Source organism: Phoenix dactylifera, chromosome 2 (genome assembly GCF_009389715.1).
Source record: "Phoenix dactylifera cultivar Barhee BC4 chromosome 2, palm_55x_up_171113_PBpolish2nd_filt_p, whole genome shotgun sequence".
NCBI classification, from domain to species: domain Eukaryota; kingdom Viridiplantae; phylum Streptophyta; class Magnoliopsida; order Arecales; family Arecaceae; genus Phoenix; species Phoenix dactylifera.
Genome location: NC_052393.1, coordinates 9394914 through 9417137, shown reverse-complemented (window position 1 = coordinate 9417137; position 22224 = coordinate 9394914). Strand labels below are relative to the sequence as shown.

The 22224-nt window shown below is 38.2% G+C and overlaps 1 protein-coding gene across 10 annotated transcripts; it reads right to left on the bottom strand.

Annotated features, from left to right (window-relative positions):
* Positions 1-966: 966 nt before the first annotated feature.
* On the bottom strand, positions 967-21956 carry LOC103716542. 10 transcript variants are annotated; one of them, XR_605541.4, is made up of 20 exons: positions 21598-21956; positions 16229-18186; positions 15829-16122; positions 15006-15155; positions 13678-14099; positions 13098-13513; positions 12965-13017; positions 12748-12855; positions 11030-12664; positions 10829-10926; positions 9577-9685; positions 9179-9359; positions 8163-8230; positions 4273-4391; positions 3263-4159; positions 2157-2259; positions 2016-2077; positions 1687-1781; positions 1484-1540; positions 967-1281 (listed from the first exon to the last, which is right to left on the bottom strand). XR_605541.4 is itself a non-coding variant. In XM_008804575.4 (17 exons), exons 2-17 carry the CDS (start codon positions 18174-18176, stop codon positions 2061-2063), a joined length of 6618 nt encoding a protein of 2205 aa, XP_008802797.2. In that variant the 5' UTR covers positions 18177-18186; positions 21598-21956; the 3' UTR covers positions 1867-2060. The 10 variants fall into 10 exon arrangements, 2 of the variants coding, with proteins under 2 accessions (XP_008802797.2, XP_008802799.2); XR_003387461.2 differs by having other exon boundaries at positions 967-1290; positions 1681-1762; XR_003387462.2 differs by having other exon boundaries at positions 967-1290; positions 1442-1540; positions 1687-1762.
* Positions 21957-22224: the final 268 nt, after the last annotated feature.

The following is a 22224-nucleotide window of genomic DNA, read 5'->3' as shown; positions in this document are numbered from 1 at the left end:
AGTTCTAAATGGCGCTCAGAGGCTGGTGTAATCCATACGGAATAGGTGTGGTTAAATGGTATAGTTCTCACCATTCCAATAGCACCGTATCAGCATTAAACAGAAGAAAGAACTAGAGTGGTGATATTTAGTATTTTTCCAGGCCGGACGTCTTTACACCACGCTACCGCACAAACTTCACTGCCAAAAGAAACCAGGCACCTTCAACAGCATATGAAAATCTTACTTTCCCCCTCAGTGATTTCGATGTCTAACATAAAACTCTGTTTTCAATGATCTCATACTAAAAAGGATCATCGATGTACGTATAGATCTGATACTCCTTTCGCATGGTTTGAGCTGCCACCACACGAGCTAGGAAAAAGGAACTTCAAATTAAACGGTTTTGATCTATGGTTGATGTTGAGGAAAGGCGAAACCTGAGTATCGAAATTCATACGGGTAACAAAATTATTCTTTCAAAGCAATATCCCAACCGAGATGCAAGGTTGTTTGATACACATGCAGTCAAAAAAACCATCCAACAAATTTTAATTTGCTAAAGTACGCTAAACGGATCAAAGTTATCTCTATTCTCGTAATGAACAATCTCACAGATTGCAGGTTTCAACAGCTTTCCAATAACTCTATTCGCATGATGAACAATCTCCCAGATTGAAGGTTTCAACAGCTTCCAATAACCAAACAATTAGTGGAGCATCGTATATGGTTATTTTGACGACCATGAATCATAGCAAATGGCAAGTGACAGGTACAAACGACACTATACGATGCGGACGAGCTGCGGGGGTAAGAGGCGGAGGCTAAAGTACCACCGGACTCTAGATGCCCTCTATATATTTTTCACATCAAACTGCTAAACTTCATCCTTTCTTTGTTACAACAACAACGGTAACCCATGCAAACAGTCTTACCAGCTAGCTTCATCACAGATATAATATCCAGAGAAACGGTTGAACACGATTCTTGCGGCAACAAGACAAAAACATTGCAACCATGAATAATACCACATGAATAATATATCAAGGGCTCAAAGAAAAACCTGTCTTAACCTCACGAAAACAGAGCACCTGATTATGCCAACATTGGATCTTCATTGCTGAACCTACTAGTCAGACTATATTTATTGCCATAGATCGCTGAGGTGGCCTCATACAACAAGTGTTACAAGTCAGTCTCTTTGGTGATACCTCGATCTGAAAATTGTTAGCCTACTATTTCTGCACCATAAAATTCCATTGAGATAACCTTAATCATGCATTCAAGCGTCACTGACTGCACCTGTAAATCCTGCAGAAAGCAGGATTTGTATCAAAGTGGATTCTAACATTAAATAAAGGAAAAACAAGCATCAGAGATCGACACAATCAGATATAACTCTTGCTTTTGTATAAAGTTTTTTTTTTTTTTTTGAGGGAAAGGGAGGGAGCCCCATCCTCACCATAACCACCCAGATCCAGATTACATCAGTCAAGAATCAAACCTAGAATCTTTGGTTGCAAAGCAGAAGAATGACCACCTGGGCAAGCCCACCACTTCCCTTTTGAGGTTACAAAATGAAGGAAAAGCAAGTAATGACAGTTCAGAATACAAGAAGCACAAAACTGAACAAACTAGTTTTAACTTACTCGGGCTAATAACAAAAGTAGAAACAAATAATATCAAGCAGAAACCACATGCCCATACCAGCAATTCATGCCTACAAATCAGCAAGATAGCTGAAGGATGTTCTAGTTTGTTATTCTGTTGCATCATCTGAATCCTGCAATACAAAATAGGTTCTAAACAGGTGTGTTAGGGGATAAATACATGAAATTTTTGGTTCTATTGACAAATCAAATATATAAAGAGACAGGAAAGTCCAACTGCTCAAGGTAAAGAAAATGATAAAGGTTAATTTAAGCTCACTATAGCATTTTACATCTAAAAATTTAAGAACAAAGCTTTCTGGTTCCAGTCCTAAAATGGTATTTTATGTACAAAAATCCTGATTGATGAATCTTTCACTGACATACAAGATTTGTATATAGATCAAATAACAGCATCAAAAAGCCTTCCTCTCAACCATGAGCATTCCCTGTTTCAATAATTAAAAGATTACTCAATCTTGAACCCATGGGAAAAAAGAAAGAAAGTATTAAGAGAAAAACAGTCACCTCTAGAAGACGATGCACCTCTATGCTGGGCTCTAGCACCCCTGTCATGTGAAACACTGGGAATCTTGGATATGATCAGAGAACTTTGCAATCCCTCTAGCAACTGTTGCATGAACATCATAAAGTGTTAAAATTAAATATAGATAATTGGAGCCTAAACAGCAAGAAATAAAATATTCTTCATTATGAGCTCTTCTTAGGAAAAAAATGGACACAACCCTCTAGTAACTGAGTTGAATTCTATCATAGAAAATTCTGAACATAGAAAGCAAGAAGATATACAACAATATCCAAGCAAAGCTCCTTTCAGTTTTAATTGGATATAATTCACGACTTAATCAAGAGTTCAAACAAAATTATGGGCTTACTGCACTAGTAAAATTCAAGCTATGAAGTAGAAGAACGGCTTCATAGTGTAAAATTATGTACGGTTCAGAAAACTCCAAATCTAATATTTCAACAGATAATTATAAATAATTTAATCAGAATAAAAGTTAATTGCATTAAAAATGATATAAATGGCAAAGCCTATTGAACGAGTATGTATGGAAAAGCATCACTGAGCTTTGTTGAAATGATTACAGACATTAAAAGGGGTAGATAAGATAACTAGAATGCAAAATCTTTTCCAATGTATGTCCAAAGATCATTACAAAGAATCATACAATAGAAGGATAAAAAGATGATAACAAATCACATTAGTAATAGAGAGAAAGTGGAACTGGTTCTCAAGTACCTAGCTGATCACTATCGAAGAAAAAATAGCAATTCACAGTAATTCCTAAAAATAGCAAGGAGAATGTTGAACGAGAAAACATTTCTAAAATGTCACCTATAGCTTAGCGTTCCTTGGAGCAAACACCAACAAATTATTAGATGAAACAGCATATATCATAAGTCAAAACATGTTAATGACTTGCAGAACCGTGTCTAAGCAACCGTACAGTCAAAGGGCAAGAAAAAAGAAAGATAATCCACGAGTTACAGTACAAATATCGACTGCATACAGGTAACAATTAAAAATAAGAATATTCTACAAACAGATACCTTCTCAAACAAACAGAAAAGAAACTCAAAAAACATATCATCGTTTAAGTAGAGCTTACCCTCGAGGTTGGTTGGATTCTGCGGTTGGATCTCCGAGGTCCAGTGGCATCCAGGATAATTTTAGCTGGATCTCCAGAGCCCTTAAATTCAGTTCCAGTCGATTTATCTGTAGCAGGTGTAACCTTTCCTTTTCCTCCAATACCGGCTTCAACAGCAGCGGACGGCTTCTTAGATGATGGAACACCAGGCATTGGCACAGAAGACTCTGTTGCTGCGGCATCTGCTGTTCCAATACTAGTTGACGAAGGACCAGCTTCGGGTAGGTTTTTCTTTCCTAGATTGTTCTCTTCATTATTAAAAGAAGCTTTGACATTTGGTATAGAACCAAGACCACTTTCTCCACCATTTGAAGCAGACACGGTGGTAATGGATGAACTATCCCTCTCAGCTGTACCTCTAGCCTGAATGTTTTGAGATTTTACAGATTTAAGCCCCTTAGGCTTGGAGTTGCTGGCCCTTTTTCCCTTGCTCTCCACTTTTGAAGTAGTTCTCCATACACGGGATGTTTGTGGCATCAAATACTTAGCAAATTTAATAGAATCATTTCCTTCACTTGCCTTTTCAGTCTTGTCTGCAGTGTAATGTTTGCTTACTTCCATAAATTTTCGCTTCTTTCCAGGCTTAGGGACACCAAAGACCACTCTTGATCCTTCTTTCTGCAGACCAGTCCGTTTTACTTTCAGTGCACCAAAATTACTTTGCTCTCTATCATTCTTTCCAACAGAAAAGATTTTATCCTTTGCAGATAAATTTAGTGATCTTGAATCTTCAGGTTTCCTAGAATCATCACTGCACACATCTGTTGACATACTCCCTACTCCTCTGCCATCAATTCCTGAATCAATCTTGCCTTCAAGCCTGCCAAGCTTTTGCCGCTTCTCATAGGGAGTATCACCCTAATAGTCATCATAACACAAATTAGCCCAGGGAAAAAGATAATAACATAACTACCCATAGACAATTTCCTGTGCTATCAAAAGTTCCAAGAAAAATCAAACTATATGCAAACCTCATAGGGTTCAACTGTATTTCTTTCTCTGACATGGGACCACAACATCCATTGACCATCCTTCCAAGTGAGAGATGGCCGAAGATTCCAAGCTCTAACAACTGATGAATCGCCTCCAGCTGCAATATAAGCAAACAAATGCAATCTATAATTCCTTCAAAAAAAGGCCCATAATGCAAACACTCAACTCCGGGGATGGGGGTAGGGGAATGTTGGAAATATTTTCCAAAATAAAGGCACGAGTAGGATATTTAAAAAAATGACAACAATGAAACAAGGTTAACTTTGTCATAAGTGGTTGTTTTGTAATAATTTAAACAACTGCATGGAAGAAAATATTAAAATCTATGAACCTACAATGAGTCATAATCATCACTATACATCACGTGATCCAGAAACTTAATTACAAATATTTATATTTCCAGACACACCATAGTTTAGATTGTATGAATGAACAATCAAAATCCTCTTGACATCCCAAAAGCTCTTGTAACTTGGGGAAGAGGACCTCCTCTGCTTGCTTACTGAACAGCTCGAAGACGAAGATCCGACATCGTTATTCTTTCTTTACAGCTCGGCCTGCTCTTTTTGCTTGCTTATGACTTGCTACCCCGAATATTGGACTAGGCTACTTACGGCTCCAAACCTGTCTTCTTTCCTCTAAAGCTCTTCTTACTGGTAATGAAAAACGAGAGGAATAGATTCTACGAATAGAGGGGAAATGGAATGGAAAGACGACGGGATAGAGGGACTTTTTGTTGGGGATAGAGGGACGGATTTTCCTCGCTTTAAAATTTGATAAAGAAATTGAAGGGTTGATGAGATGGAGGAAAGCGATGTGGAGGGCAGATAATTCATCAGAAACCATTTGACAAATTTTATCTTCTTTTTTTTTTTCCATGGTCTGCAAAATTGTGTTGAAGATTAATGCATCCTATCCAATTCTGCCCTTTTATCCAAATGTTTCTTTCGTTAGCAAAGGTTACAGCCTAGCCAATTACATGGATCCATCATTGCATATAATCAGGTTATACATCTCCAATGTCATGGAAAGTTGCTGGGAAATCAGTTAGAAAGCGGTCAGTTCCGTGCTGTAAATTCCCTCCTCATACATCCAATCAGCTGCTAGATTGGCTTCATGGTAACGATGGTTGCATAGCTAATTGAAGTTCTATTCCAAGGGCTAGGATATCATCAAAGAACCTTCTGGATAATTTCTTGACAAGCAGAACTGATCGCAGGAGAGGACTCTTCACAAATTTCTTCCAAATTCCATCCACATTGCAAATTAACTAACCTTGCTAAGTTAACTATATATCCTGGTTTAACATCTTCATGAAAAGATAAGATTAAAAGATGTCAAGCTGCAGCTGTTACAAACATGTCTTGGAAAATAGAACCAAAATTTTATCAAGAAGATATTTTATGTAAATCTGATGATTAGCTGAGCAAAACTTTCACCATGAACTTAATCATAGGCGTAATCATTGTTAAGATTGGGTTGGAACATAAAACATAGAGGGGTTTGGATCAGATTGGATTATGGATTTGTGGATTATAAAATTTCTTTTCAGATTTCTTGAAAAGTATAAGAAAAATATAAAAAACTGAAAAGTGAATAACAAATCATAAGTGGAGAAATCTAATTATTAGGGCCGGTTGGGATAATCTTACAGGATTGGACTAAAAATCCTGCAGAAAATCAGGCCTGTTGGCCCATCTAGTTTGCATTTTCTAAGAGCTTGTCCAAACCCAGCCCAGATCCTAGTCTTTGGGCTGCAGCAAGAAAAAAAAAAGATCTATGCAGGTCCTTTCTTTTTCCCACGGAATTTAGGCTTGGTGGTGTTTGGTTTATACAGGGCCATGCTTAAATGGACACAACCCAATCTACAAACCTTACAGAATTTTCAGCCCAATCATGCAGGAATATCCAAATAGGCCCTCACTGAGAAACTCCTGTTCAACAGCAATATTTAGCACATGAAAGAAAGCGAAGGCGGGTTTGATTAAAATGAGAAAATTCGGGAGAGCAGAAGAGAGAGGAGTAATAATAAAATATAATAATAAGAAAGAGGAACAAGGGACCCGCCGCAAGTTAATTACTATTCCTCTTCACAAAGAATCTCAGTCCAATCTACTCCCTATAGCCATAAATCTTCTTTTAATAGGTTCCACGGATTCCCTTTCCTTCTCTTAGAAGGCTTCCAAAATACTATATGACTAGCTGAACAATACTTGCCTATATTGAATGAACCAGATCTTCGGTTCATATGGATTAGAATTCTTCATATTAGAAAAGTAGGTAGCTGATTATTTATTATACCCCGATTTGACTTCAAAAAGCATTCTTTAAAAAGAAACAATTCAAGAACTCTGTCCGATATTCCTCTAAGTCATCATCAAAATTAGATAAATAAATTCTAATTACAATCTGAAAAGTACCCAGCTAAAATTAGAATGACCAATAATTTAGAAAAGTGCTCTGGGATCAGTTCATCAGCACTGCACTAACGGCCCGTTCAAGTGGATTGGGTAATCCAATGGATTGAGCGATCCGCGCTTAGGATCATAAATGCAAAATAAGATCAACCAATCCCTTGCATAAACAATCCAAGTGCTCGACTAGGATCAGGGTTTTCTGGTCCTGATTGTATGAGCAGGATCGTGGATTGCCTGATTTTAACACAAATTATTTTCTTAGTACCCTAGATATTACCTATATTATTCACTATTAGCTTATCAATTCTTGGCTTGAGTTAAATCCAGTATCTTGTGCTGTAGCATGTCATAATATCCCACAATCTAGTATTTAATGGTTTTTACGATAAGATATAGTACCATTTCACACTTAACATCGTCAGACTTCCAGCTTAAAAGGAAAATGCTTTAAGGTGGAGTTATGTGCACCAGAAAAGTTGCCTGGGCCAATATATCTGGGCTGGCAACTTCACAACAACCATGTACAGCACACTAATTCCCAAAAACAATGCCAATCCATCTTAACAGATCTAGTGCATCAGATCCTAAGATAAAAAGGTTGCTTTAGATCTGTCTGTTAGATTAATTGCTTCTTAGGATAGACTTAACAATTCTGGCGCACAAGACAAAGTTTGATAGATCTAGATTCTCTGAAAGCAAACCACACTGATGGATTTGCAACCTTTGACCCCATAGTTTAAGATTTCTTAATGCTCATCAATATCACTTAATTAACCATATGGCTTGCTAATATTTTCTCAGAAAGAAAACACGGCATCACAATTATAATCAGAAAACTTTCTTGCTTATTTACACTTCAAGAAGTTGATAGTGCATCTATATCCCACCAAAGGTCTGAAATTTGCGTTCATACCTTTTCTATCATTTTGCATTCATTTTGATATTATAGATTTAGTTTGGCAAGGATAAAAATTAATTCAGCTGGTCCATTTATTTGGCTAGGATAAAAATTAATTCAGCTAGTCCATTTAGCTCATCTAAAAACTGAATACATTTTCAATTCAAAATTTCAAGGCGAATAGTGTCAATAGTGTATGTGCATCCTTCATTTTTTTGACATGCAAATAATGTCACTGAGCACTGTGTAGAGTTGTAGACAGCAATTTTAAAAAATATATATATCCTTGAGGACATAAGATGATAATACAGTATAATAAAATCACTTATCAAGAGGATGTCACCTAAGCCAGATGGCATTTACGCACTTTTCATGTTTTAGCAGGACATATATGCAAGTCTCATATTTTGCATCCAACAGAAGTTTATATGCAGTCATAAAAAAGATTTATTAAAATTGGTCACATGTGGATATCTGACACCCACTTAGTCACAAAAGTAAAGCAGATGCCAGCACATTAAGATAACTGGATTTACACCTTCAAGGGGCATACCTGGAAAATGGACGGTCAACTTTGTCTCATCACCTGGGCTCTTTTCAGTGACAATCCCTTCCCACCAACTGAGAATAAAAGCAACCACAGAAATTAGGTGAAGACAATTATGATCTGATAATAAAACAAAATTTTTTAGTAGATAAATGTCATGCAAACAAGAACAGAGAAAACAGATACACATGAATCTTGTATTCAAACATAATTATCTAATTTCTGTTTAAAGGCATAAGACTGAAAACTAAAAGATTTAAGAAAATCTATTTTCAAGCAAGGAGAAATAACTGGAACGGCTTGATTTGCCAGAGAAATGACCATTAATGGAGATGAATGACTAAGAGTTCTTAAATGCCAACCCAAAACATGTAGCATTTGTTTTGTCGATTAAACAAAAATTATGTATCAGAAAATAGAATACCAGTCTGGTTACTTGGCTAAATGAAGATTTCCATTTATCTGATTCAGAAGAGAAAAAGAAACCAAGAAGAAGAAGAAGAGTACAAACCCAAATTAGACATTACAAGAAAAATGAATAAAACTTTGGGTAATTCTATGATGGAATAAACAACCGAAAGCTCTGGTTGCCCAATATTTTTTTTTTTAGCAACGAAGAGTGCGTTGCCAAACTTTGAAAGGGGAAAAAGTGTAACTATAACAACAGGACTTCTCCAACTAGATGAGTTGTCCTCATGGATCAATATATAGCACACTAAAGTTTGAGGATATTCTACAACCAGCATTCTACCTGAATCAGCTCTCTTGAATTGGCACCAAAATCTTAGAAGAGGCAACTTCGGGCATAAGATGCACAAAATTTATACTAAAGAAAAAGCTGAACATAACTTCTGAACAAAAATATTCAGATCTCATAAAATGAAAGCTGAGGAAACCACAATTTAGAATTACAACACAAAGATATGATGACCAACTTCTACTGATCTGGCAGCAAGATTTCTCTCCGGAAGTCTAAGTTAATCAAATGAAGCAAAATGAAGAAAGACAAAAAAGTATCTTACCCATCCCGTATCCATGCATCTACCCTATCTCCAACTGCCCAAGCATAATTTCCTACAGCCTCTCTACGCCGCTTCCTTGTTCCTCCAGATTTCGCTGCAGCCATAGGATGAGTAACACGTATTCTAGGAGCGTTATTGTTTGCACTCTCAAGTGGTATCCATTCCTCCAGCTGACCAGAGCCTGCATACAAGAGAAGTGGTTTGCCCATAACAACAAACCAATGAGAAATCAAGGTAGTCCAGAGGTATAGTCCACTTACATAACCAAAATAAAGAATGGAGTAGCTTGAATTAAGGAACCAATATTAAATTGTCAGAAAGTAAAGAGGGTTCCGGACGGTCAAAAGATTTCTCCTCAACAAAGATGCATCTGGTGCCATTTAAAAAATGTTGTTTACCTTCATCAGGAAGAAGATTGTTGTAGCAGACAAATGCTTTACCATCTTTCACATCAAGAACCTGTGCAGAAAACCAAACCCCTCTGAGACCATCCTCATCAGCCACGACCTGAAACATTTAAATAAAAGAATAAGGTAATCCTCATTCAAATTTCAAGGACTAAAGTATCAGAACCAAGAGTAATGAAAGAAACATTTTTTCCTAAGGGTTGCAAAACTCAACCAGATTTCAGAAAAGCCAAGAGAAAACACAAAAAAAAAAAAATAGAAGCCACAACCTTAGCAACCAAGAAGCAGCCCTGGCTTAGGTGGTCCCTTGCCACATAGGGTCGAACAACCTAGGTGTCTGTCCCAAGTGACCTAGCTTCTTAGCATGCACCAAAGCAACCTGCCTAGGGCTAGTCAGCTATTGCAGGTTATATAACACCCTTACCTCTCATGCAAATGTCTTAAAACATGAACTTAATTATGACCTGCAAGTTAAAAGTCATATTATCTATTTCCAGCTTTTTGTTGATATTATTAACCATTTAGTAGAGTTGCCAGTTAAACTTCTTGAATTATTTAGCATGTTTTTGGACAGATGACTAATAAAAGGTGAATATTTATCTACATTATATTGAAATGAATGGCTTGAGTACACGTGTCTATTATTTTTCCAAAAAAAATAATTTTCTTCATTAAGTAAAGCATTATCTAAAAAACTGTGTTATAATGGCACATTAGTATAGACATTAAAATATGTATCAAAATTGTTCAACTACCTCTCCCATAATTAAAACAATCTTATCAATTTCAAAAACTATTGCATAGGGCTCAAATGAATGTTGATAAATCCCAAGTATTCTGTTACACTATGTTTCTATGCACACATCTGCAAATACCTATTACTATTGTACTAAAACATGTCATGTTACAGTAACGTAGGTCCTCAAATAAATGTATATGTATTTCCAACAAATCAACCTTTTTTCTTCTAAGAAATTTAACATTTTCTAAGTACTTGTTATACACAAATATATCCACTGATCTATTCCTTTTTAATATGATCCACGTATGTATTCACAAAAAATATATACACTCCCTTGACCAACCACTACCAGAAAGCAACTTTTAAAAACATCACCTTCAAGGTAAAGAAAGAATCACCAATCAGGAAAAGCTACAAAGATGGAAACTTCCATACACAGGCATTATAAACTTAAAATGATGCTTCTTGGAAGAGAAAATGACACTAGGAATAAGATTATACCTCTACAAGAGATCCCTTCTGGATGCTAGTTCCTTTAAGATTACTTGCCAGAGAATCTCTTTCAACTCTATCAGTTGGAAAAGTTACTGATGTGATTCCTAATTCAGGTAGAAAAGCCCAAACACCAACCAAATCAGAAATTTTCATATACCCATTCTGCAATAAGCACAACCTTTTGAAAGAACTGCGAGTTCAACATACCTATGCTATTTTCCTCCAACTGCATGGCCTGTTCACTATGGGAAGTTATCCCCTCTTCATTGGTATCTCTCTCTCTCTCCCTATGGCCTAACGGTCGCTCAGTAGATTGTTTAACAGATATATCATGATCATTAGGAGCATCTGCATCCAAATTTTCCTCTTGATGCAAGTCATTGGTTTTTGCATGTTTCTCCATAGCTGTGTGCTGCATTTTCCAATAACTTTCAGGACCAGCTTCCACCAATTCACTGATAGTAAATGGTAAGGGATCCCCCATTGCAACGATTATTCCTGCTTGCGAAACAGCTTCTGCAGTCAGTTCTGCAGCTTTTAAAATGGCATCCAGGTTCTCTGCTCGCTTTGTCGCAGCAGAAGCTGCTTCCACTCTTCTTCTGGCAGCCTCTCGTGCAACAGAAATGATTGAACTCGATCCATTGACCTTGTCCTTGCCCTTCAATATTGAAACAGGAGTTAATCTTGCCAAATCCTTTCCAACATCAAGGCCAGACTCAGAATTTTGACCAGGATGACCCGTTTTAGCAGAACTCAGAGCTTCATCTACCATCATCTTAGCCTGTAAAGAAGCCTCTGATGCAACCTTAGCAGCCTCTGCAGCTGCTTTTGCAACAGAAGCAGCTGCTGCAGCTGCAACAGCAGCAGAGGCAAGCTTCTCTTCAACTTCTGAAACTGAGCCAGATTTCTTTTGGGTAGCTAACTGACTCCATATTCCTTGGCTGTGCCGGACTGCAGTAGCAGCATGAGCAGCAGCATGTTCTGCTTGCAGCTTTGACTGCTCAATTCTATTGTATGTCTCCTCTGAAAGAATGACCCTCTGTTCAGCATCGCCACCTCCAACCATCTGGAAATGAGTAGGAGAGGCAATGGGAGATGTAGCTGAAACAAGACCACCAGGGGCAGCTTTACTAGAGGAGTTTGTGGATAAAGGGTAGCCTGCCAAAGTTGATAGATGCTTAGTAACAGCAGTAGCGGAAGCAGCAGGTTCAGTCTGAGGTTGAGAAACTGAAAAGATTGGGCCAAGCTCTTCAAGTGCCGAACCCTTCTTCCTCTTTCTCGACTTCTGTGCAGTAGATGTGTTCCTTGTATTTGGAGGATTTGCCGACTTCTTTTGGGTTTCAACCTGCACAACAGATGCTGCAGAAACACTCGTGGGAGCCTGAGGCGGCGGCAGAGTATTAGGGGACACAAGCTGCATATTGGAGGCACAGGGTGTAGATGAGTCTTTGACAGGTGTTACTTGAATAGTTTCAGCAAGAGGTATTGCAGAATGTTGCGAGCTAGCTCCTAAAGTTGAACTTTGCGAGGAAACAACCCAGGAACCAGGACGAGGGCTCTGAGAAAACCATGGTGTAGCATTGCCTGTATAGTGCCTCGTTTGGGAAGATTGATATGAATGCAGGGGAGATAAAGCCTGATTGAAGTCCAGATGTGTGCCTCTTTGCACATTAGATGGTAACGCATCATGAGAAGAAATACTCCACAAAGGTGATGGCAAACACATTGTTGAATTTACCATAGTTGAAGGCACAACCTTGGTGCCACTTCGGCTAGCAGGGGTATAGAGGGCCTTGCTTTGAAGTGGACTGGACCTCGTTCCTTGCTCAGTAACCCTGACACCTGCAAATGTCAATTGCCTCAACCAATCATCTAGTAATCAGGCATTAGTTAACAAAAACAATTATCAATTCAAAAATAATTACCTGAAGAAGAATGTAGTGGGGTTTCAGAATTATTCAGAGGTGATTTCTGTTTCTGGAACCTTTCTGCAGCAGCACGCCAAACTCCATCCCATAAGCTCCTTCCACCACCTATTTGTTCATCAATGATGACCCGTCAAAACAATTAAAAACAGACTAAGGCACATATTATAAAAAGACAAAAAAAGTCGCATTAATTAGGTTGTGCCCAAGCTCCTACCAGTTCCTCCAAAGGCCGATATCATACAAGCCTCATCCGGCGGAATACCTTGACTGCAGCAACATATTAAAACACAAATTAATAATAAATAGATAAATATAAAAACAATAAACAAACAGACCTTAGGACTCACATTAAAGATCCATAAACAAAGATCTGTGCACGCAGTTGTACTTGTTGTAGATCTGTGAAAGGTTGGTGAAACAATGCTGCAGTAGAAACTGAAGTATTCAAGTCAGGCAAATTAGATGTCTGAACGGTCGGAGAACAAGACGTCTTCATACTACTGCTCTCAACACAGGGGTGTTGTCGCATCTCCTCCAACCTTGCATCGCCAGTAGGAGACGTACTACATATATTCCTTTCCCTTTCTTTTGCCTTTTTTGGTGATGATGTTTCTTTAGCAGCCCTTTTTGAAGTGCTTGCTTTTCCAGTTCCAGAGCCCGATGCTTGCTTACTTTTATCTTCACCAATTGTTTTGGTCATGGTCACACGAGGACTCCTTTCTTTGGATTCTCTAGGGCCATGTTCAGAATTCTCTTTTGAAACCTTGGAATTGGATTGCAAAAAACCACATTTAGTTGAGGGACTTAACAGTCTTCAGGAAAACATTAAAACAAGACATGAAACATAAGAAGAAAAAGACGAAGAAGAAGATGATGATGATGATGATGATCCTGTCCTATCGCAAGAGAGAGATAGAGACCAGTTACCTGAGGAAGTTCAGAAGGATGCATACTGGAAAAGGGTTTCCAGTTATTTCCAGTGTTCTTTTCAGACAACTCTGCTACTGATCCAACCTCAAATTTAAAGCTTCTATCATCTTCAGATGCAGTACCCTCCTTGGAATTACAGTCCCTGGCTTTGACTTTACCAGCACTCACCATTGCATCAGAAGATATACGAGGTGGGTCATCTGAAGTAGGACCAGTATGCTCCAACAATCCTCTACTACCCTCTTGACACTCCACTCCATCTTGAGAATGTTCAGTGCAACTGATGACTGTGGGTGAACCACAACTTGGCTCAAGTGAACCCTGAATACTGCTTCCAGGTTCCAATAAGTGGGATTCAACATTGCTTGTAGGCAAGGCGGAATGGGGAGATTTGTTTGTATAGGCACCGGATGCATCACCTGCAATAAGGCAAACAGGCCAACTATCCTAATGCTCTTCTTGAACTTATACTAAAGAACCAGCAAAACACCACATGAAAAACAGACATCATTTATTTGACTAGCATTGGGACTCTGCGATGCACATGAAAGTGAAAATGAACAGCTAATAAAAAAGATAAGAGAGAGGACAGTCGCTTGAGATGGTAGGTAGTTTCTTCGGAGATGAGTGTAAGTGTTTCTTTTCCATCTAGAGAGAGTCCACTAAGATATAGAATGGATTTCTTCAGGATTCAATTCAGTTTCCCAAAAGTTATTTTCTTTCTTTTTTATGAATCTTTTTTCCTTGACAAACTCTCTAACAATGATTACACGAGTTTAAAGTTCACAGCAGTCACAAGAACTTTCCATTATACAATAGTAAATAAATAAGCAGCAAAAACATCAGCTGCATTAAATAGCTGCATCTCCATCGGATGCACCACATAAAGAGACGCACATGGGATAGGCCTTGGCCTAGGATGTCCAAATTTTGGCCCAAACAATATCAAAATTGCCTGAAACCCAGCCATGTGCAATCTTAGCCCTCTACTACTTGTTATATACCACTCAATATTAACTTGAATCAGAAAGTCATGCAAAATTAGGGAGTAGAGCAATTTAACCCATGCAAGGAAATGCAGATACCACATCTATATATGATCTTCCAACATGATATGTTTCATTTGCTTAAAGATAAAAATTCTAGTTTTCCTCAACCAATAAAGACAAATTAACCTATGCATGTCATCTTTTGATTCCTAAATTTCAAGAAACTGATATTAGAGAATAAAAGTGTATAAAGAACTAGCATCCATCAACTTGAGGAAAAATCAACCAAATATGATTATCAATTTGTAAAACATTTAAAATGAAGAGACAACTCACAGTTGGTTTCCACAGCAAGATTCTGCACATGACAGTCATCTCCAGGAGTTATATTAGCTTCATTACTTTGCTGTCCATTTTGAAAAATAGACTCTCCTACAGATGGAGGTACAGGCATCGGCTGCTTCTCATCTTTCTTAGCAGTTTCTGCTGCAAAGAAAGCAACATAGTTTTGAACAAAAGCCATTATGCAGATATTCAACAAAAATTTTCAAGATTTATAAATATTCAAGCACTTAAATGAGAGAAAAAGAAAACGAAGCACAGAAACACACTTCCTGCCACGATAACTAAAACAGCTAATCCACCCTGAACTCCCACAGATCCACCTGATCCAAGCCAAAGACTTGAAGCAAAAACACCGTCACTTTTACCCACCTATGGCACCCCCAATATCAATCAAGACTGTTTCCGCATTCAGTTTAAGGAAAAAAAAAGGAAAAATCAGACACATTCTTTGCCCCATAGGAAAAGAAGGGGAAAGCAAGAGCCCCTTCAAACTGGTTATCTTGTCCATGCGCAATTGGGTTAATTATAGAGCCCAAGTTTGACCTCATATTCTACAAAAAAAGAATTTTCACAGGAAATACAGACTGCACAAATACAACAAGTTGTAGCTTATAATGGAACATACAGAATAGGTTCATCAGGACCAGACTATAAATGTTCATGCTGTATTCGGAAATTCATGTTACCCTTCAACACTGACAAGACCAGCAATTGCCCCACAACTAATATGAATGAGGTCCATCATCTTAGAAACTGAATTTCCAAATTTATCCATGATTAATAATATTTTTAAAAAAATAACAGTTAAGATTACCTGATTCATCCGGAACAATATTCCTTGGCAGCGCACCATCCAGAACTGCATCAGCAACTGTAGTTGGCTCACTTGATATCTGTGAATCTAAGTTACTCTCTCTAACAGATGCTGAAATTTTTGCAGCCTTCTCATCAGAGTGCATATGCTCTGATGCATGTAAAGGTGACACTGCTGCATCTTTCGGTTCTCCAACCACACCCACAGCAAGAGCATCTTCAGACCATGACCGGTGGACAACAGTTGAATCACTGAGTGAAGTTGACTTGGTACCTACTGTAGCAGGATCAGCGACTGATCAAAAGAACATGCATATCAGTCCAATAAGAAGGATTTTGCCTCCAAAATCATACCGATTATAGAAAAGAAAAAGCATTCAAAATTAAGAGAAAAAAATTACCAGATTCATCCTGAATAAGTTTCGTGACAGATGAACCATCTTTCACCATAACAGCATTTTGGGCTATAAATGAGGCCTCTTCTACCCTCTCAGTAACATTAGAATTGTCAGTATTAGAGCTTGCACCACATGAAACAACGAATGGTGCTATGAATTCCTTTCCAATAACAGAAATATCTGGAGGGATCACATTGTCATCAATGGACTCGGCCTCTGAAGTACCTGCTTTCTTCATCTCAATTGATTTGTCACAAGTGGAAGACAATACCTTTACTTCTGTATCATGCTGTAAAGTAGGCAAAGGAGATTTCTCGAAAGAAGCATCTTCTGAAGCCTTCGATGTGACACTTGATTTCTCATTAGTATCTTTAAGATCTTCATCTTCTACGCTCTTTTGTATAACAGTGGGTTTGGTATTATGAGAATCATTGTTGTTTTTGTCAGATATCTGACCTTCAAGGTTTTGTTTCTCTTCAATAACTTCCTTACAAGGAGAAAGTTCTCTTTCCTCCCCTAAATCAGCTATACTTGTGTTAATGGGCAGAATACTTGCATGAAGATCATCATTTTTTGAAAGAAATTCAGCCTCATCATGGCCAGCATTTTCAGATGCTTCTGTTATACGAGGTACCTTAGCAATATTTTCATTGCTGACTTCAAGAGAATGCCTCTCAAATTTCATATCTCCTGCCACCTCTAAAGAAGACTTTTCATTCATGTGTGTCACAACCTTATCACCTGTCTCATTGTCTTTGTTTAAGGCCTTACCCTGGTAAGCAATAGCTTCCAATAATCCATTAGAGTTCTCAGAAAACATGGACTTATTGCACTCTTCATTTAAATACACCAAAGAATCCATAGATGGCTCTGAACATGAAGAATCCTTCATGTTGGAAAAATCATTGTTGAGTGCAAGACCTTCAGAATGCTGATCAATCATTTTACCATCACTGCATGTAATCTGACCATATGCTTTCTGATGATTATCAGGTTGCAGACCTTCGGATTTCTCAAGCATGTCAACCTCTTTGTTTCCCTCCATTATTCGCTCTGAGAACGATTGCCTCCCAGAATACATACCAGATCTATCCATGGAAATTGCTGCAGGGTCATCTTGAGTATTCCTGTATTCAGAACTTGCTCTTGTACCCGCACATGGAGCACAACCATGATCATCAGGTGTACTCTTCCTCATGAATGCATTATCCAAGGAATCAGCATCCTGAACACTCTCAAAAAACTCATTAATAACTTCATCGGAAGAAGTTTTATCAGCAGTGCATTGCTCAGGAACAACCTTTCGATCAGAGCTAAACTTCTCAACAGACGAACTTAGATCCAAGTCTTTTTCCGGTTTTTCATCTTTTGAAGTTTGAGACATACCTTCAACCTGAGGCTGACCCCTAAATGCATCCTCATCTGGCCCTGAAAGGATATTATTAGATCTATCAGGCTGTATGGTGAGATCTGAGTGTACAATAGCTGCCATGCGAGAATTTTGGGAATCATCTTGTCTAATCAAGGGATCCATTTGATCATCTAGCCCATTCAATTGATCATGTGCATCTGCCTCTTTAGTGTCAACTTTTTTGTTTACCATCTCATCTTCTCCAACAGATTTCAATAACATCTCCACAGATTCAGAGGATGTAGCCTCAGACCAGACATTGTTATGCCTAGAAATGGAGCAAGATTCAGCTGCACTTGAACTAAATTCTATTGCACTACTTCCTGGTGAAAAGTGCTCAATCCAATTGTTTTCTTGATCTTGTATGCCAAGTAAAACCTCTGGTTCAACTAAACTGTCAAACCTCAGATGGACCTGGAGATGTTCATCAAAATCAAATTTTGGTAGAGCAAATGACCTCAAACTTGGAGGAAACCTGTTGCTGTCTTCTCCAACTAGTTGAAAATTCTGGCTTTGAAAATCATTATCATCATAATCCATGGATGTATCCCTGCAACAAATTGAAATGTATATATTTTGAGTAAAGTACACATAGTAACTCCACAAATTAGTTTGAACAGCTATGGAAAACCTTCTACTTGGAAAATTCAGCGACAGCTTTGTAATAGAAGTTATAGAGGTAATAAATAATTCTAGCTATTTATACCGGTATTAATCTATGAGAAAATGGAATGCTTTGTGCTTGAAACAATATAACAAATTGCTTCATTTTAAATGACATACCTGTACACAAGTTAATGGAATACTCGAGAGAATACAAAACAGACCTGTAAAACCATTAAAAGCACCCAACACAAATATTTACCGGTGCATACAAAATTCATAAGAGAGGCCCTAATTTACGTGCAACCTGTTTTCACACCTTTTTATTTGACCATCCAGATTGGTTTCGACAAAACCCTTATCTTACAACCATCTACAGAGGCACAGCTCCATGATAATGGCCTATTCATGAGACATAATTCATCTCTTTATTATCCCTTTTATCTCTCTCCCAAGCCCGTAACTGATTCATAGACAAAAATGTTTATAAGAGTGATGAACATTGACACTGTAAAGTGATATGCTACTGAAAATCAAGGTAAATGGCAAATTGGTGAAATACGAAGTAGAACGACTGCCAGATCCTCTTTATAGAGTGTTGGGTTTAGATTCAGAAGAAACCAACCAGTATGTGTTGATCTCAACAATCCCTCCAAACATAGGTTAAAATGCTTCTAAAGACAGTAGGGGACCAATACTTACATATGAACTATGGAGGTACTAAAACAACTTTGCACAAAACAGAAAGAAGCAATTCAAATTATGGCGACGAAACCTGTCAGTTTTATTCATATGCAAAAACACCATATATAAGTCTATACAATCACTTCAATATGTTCTAAAGTTGACGTGTTTTGACTGTGAAGAATCATATCTCCAGAGAAAGAAATTCCGCACAAACTTTAAGACAAATTGAAACTCGATAATTTCAACATGTTATAACTATCATAGCCTTAACTCCAGAAAGTGAAACTACCCAATTTTCTAACGGCCACACATTGTCAGAGGACATTTCTAGCCTTCTAAAATTTTTTCGACAATTTTTTCTCTTACAATCATGGTGCCCAAAAACAACATTGTGTTCTTTTTCCAAGATATATGTTCCATGTTCCTAAAATTGGTGAATCATCGATAATGTTGCACTGGATATTTCTAAAACAGCAGACACACACTCGCAAACTAGTTTAGTTTTGTGCATGCTTTATGGTTATATTTTACCTTATTTGTTTTCTTTTTCAAGATTTATAATTTGCTGCTTCCAAGATTTTCAAATGTTCATCGCTCATTAGCCTCGTACTAAAGTTAATCCCTTCTGCTCCAGAATGTATTTGCTGAAGGCCAACCAGTTGACCAAGACACAACCTAAATTAAAGTTTCAATTCTTGTTTAAAAGTTAAAATACCAATTCAAAGTCAATCATAAATGAATTGAAACAACGTTCTAGCACTAAGATCCAGCAAGAAAGCTAATGCAATGCAGAAATCAATGCACTAATTTCTCAGTCACTGTACTCTTATGGTAAGGCCACCCCTTATGACCTTTGTAATTGCTTAGTAATCATGTCCTGTTCATAGTCATAGGACTCCATTACAGTGTGTACCATATATAGCCAATGACCAAGTAGAACTAAGCAATCAACAAAAAATCACGTATAATACTCAGAATAACTTATTGTTGAGAAGAAAATGTGAAAAGATGATGCTTCTAAAGTCAGAGCATTTGAAGTTATACAAGCATCATCTTTCAAATATGGCTGCAAATGAGTCCTCAAAAGGATCACAGATAGAAGTACGCACAGGTGTGGCACAGTTGGTTGTGTCCGGTAATTTTTTACTCCCTAAAACCTTATCATGTCAATTTCACTTTAACTGACTGGAAATTGTTAAGTAGTTTAGATTTGGACTTAACAAATTGAGTCTCTCCTAAGATTCCTACAGTTTCTGAAGAACTAGTGATTGGTGCAATCTCTTCCACTTCAATAAATTTCAAGATTGACAAAAGTATTAAGCGGGTAGAAACAGGATTGAAGGGGAGCAATTGGAATCGATTCAAGCACTAAAAAAACTTCAAACCTACTAGACAGATAAAAACTGAGAAATGTTATCCCCAGACCTCCCAGAAACGATGTGTCCATGTAAAACTGCTGTCAACTAGTTCTACTTGGATAAACCTCGAAACTAACCTGTTAACCTGATCTCATCCATATTAACACTGTCCAATTGATCAAAGCATGTACAAACAGAAAATGTAAAATATTAATCATAACGACGCGCTGACTAAACCAGCTGATCTTTTAGTTAGTAAATACGCTAGATTTTAAACCGAAATGTCTGATGAAAAACTGCCTAATTATTAAGCCATTTACTGTTCACATTTAACAAGCATAATTAATTAAAAACTGCCAAACCTAGCAACCTACCTTCTAAGATCAAGATTGAATTATCTGAATCAGCTCAGCAACAAAAAGCTCAGAGGCCTTAATCTTTCAGCTTGGGTGATGCAAGTGCAATTAGAGTTATATCTGAGGCTAGTTCGGACCAGAAACTTAGTTGTAACTGATCATCCCATGGTTATCATAGACCAGGGGAACATAAAATAGAAAGCAAGGATATTGACCAATCCACTAAGCTATTATCGTCCATAATGTATCCAGTAACTAGATCTAAGATTAACCCACGTAGTATACTGTTTGATTCAACAGAAATCATTCCTTATAGTGAGCTAAATACGTTTGCACTCTAATACACTGAGATGCTGGTAACCTGTGAAACCATATAATACATGCTTGCATAAAATGGGTAAAATAACCAAAAACAATTTAGTCGTACGTTAGTAAGACTCCGAGGCCAAATTCGTTGCAATAAACGAAAATCTGATTGTTACATGGACAAAATTATCCAATTTATCATGAGAAACTACGACTCACAAGACAATGAAACTCTTAACAGCACATCTTGGTAAACCCTGTTTTCTACCTGAAAAGTGATCAAGTGAAGGAAAGAGCAATAACAGGAAGAGCAGCAAAGCCATCAGTTAAATTATTTCATAAAACGAATCAAAAACCAAACATTTGCCCGCAATACAGAATAACCCTAAGCCAAGATGATCTCTGCGTTCAACTAAGCTCGATAAAAAGCCAAAATCGCACAATTTTCACAAAAAACCCTAACTTTGAGGAACGGATGACCTCAGAGGAAAGCAAGGGTAAAGATTCCCGCCACATACCATTCAAATCGAGCACATCAAAAACCCTAATCTTCCTTCCGGGCTAAACGACCGAATCAGAAAAAGTAGTGAAACAACTAGCAAGTGGAGCGAAGAGCGTGAGGCGGTAAAAAGAAAAAAGAGGCACAAGTACCGGAGAGAAAGTGCCTAGGCTTCCGCCACCCTCCATCCGGAGACGAAATCTTGGCCGTCGAGCGTCCGGACCCCAAATCCCACGGCGATCCGCAGGCTCATTTCCCGATGGACTCGATTGGCATCGCGAGGCTCCCCTCCGGGCACAAAACCCTAACTCCGCGACCCCCCGACATGGTTTCCGAGGCGGCGGACAGCGGCGACGACTCCCTCCGGCGGGGCTCCGAGAATTCTCCGGCGGTTCGGAGGGCTGCTACGGGGCGAACAGGTGGAAAACGAAGAGCCCTTTTTCCCTCACTCCCTTTCTACTTCTCGCTCCCTCGTTCTCTCTCTCTCTCTCGCACGCGTTAGCGAATCGAAGCGACGGGAGCCAGATTGGGGATGAATTTAGGGACGCCATCCGAGTTAGGAGCGAGGGGCATCCGGAACGGCTCATGGTTTTACAGGATAATTACGAATATGCCACGCAACGGCCCTTTCGCACGACACGATGGAAGCGGTTTTTTGACTTGGTATCTTGGTGTAACTTAGAAGCCGGATCGTCGGCTAGAATTGATACACGTGGTACTTACGAGCCCTCTTTCATTTCTTATGTAACAATCAGCACACGCAATGGAAAAACATTTTT

Coding starts and splice junctions, on each gene's coding strand:
- LOC103716542 (XM_008804575.4), bottom strand. CDS start 18,176: ATGGATTATGATGATAATGATTTTCAAAGCCAGAATTTTCAACTAGTT. Junction 12,856..12,964: donor ATCGGCCTTTGGAGGAACTG/GTAGGAGCTTGG, acceptor ATGAACAAATAG/GTGGTGGAAGGAGCTTATGG. Junction 2,260..3,262: donor GAATCCAACCAACCTCGAGG/GTAAGCTCTACT, acceptor TTCATGCAACAG/TTGCTAGAGGGATTGCAAAG.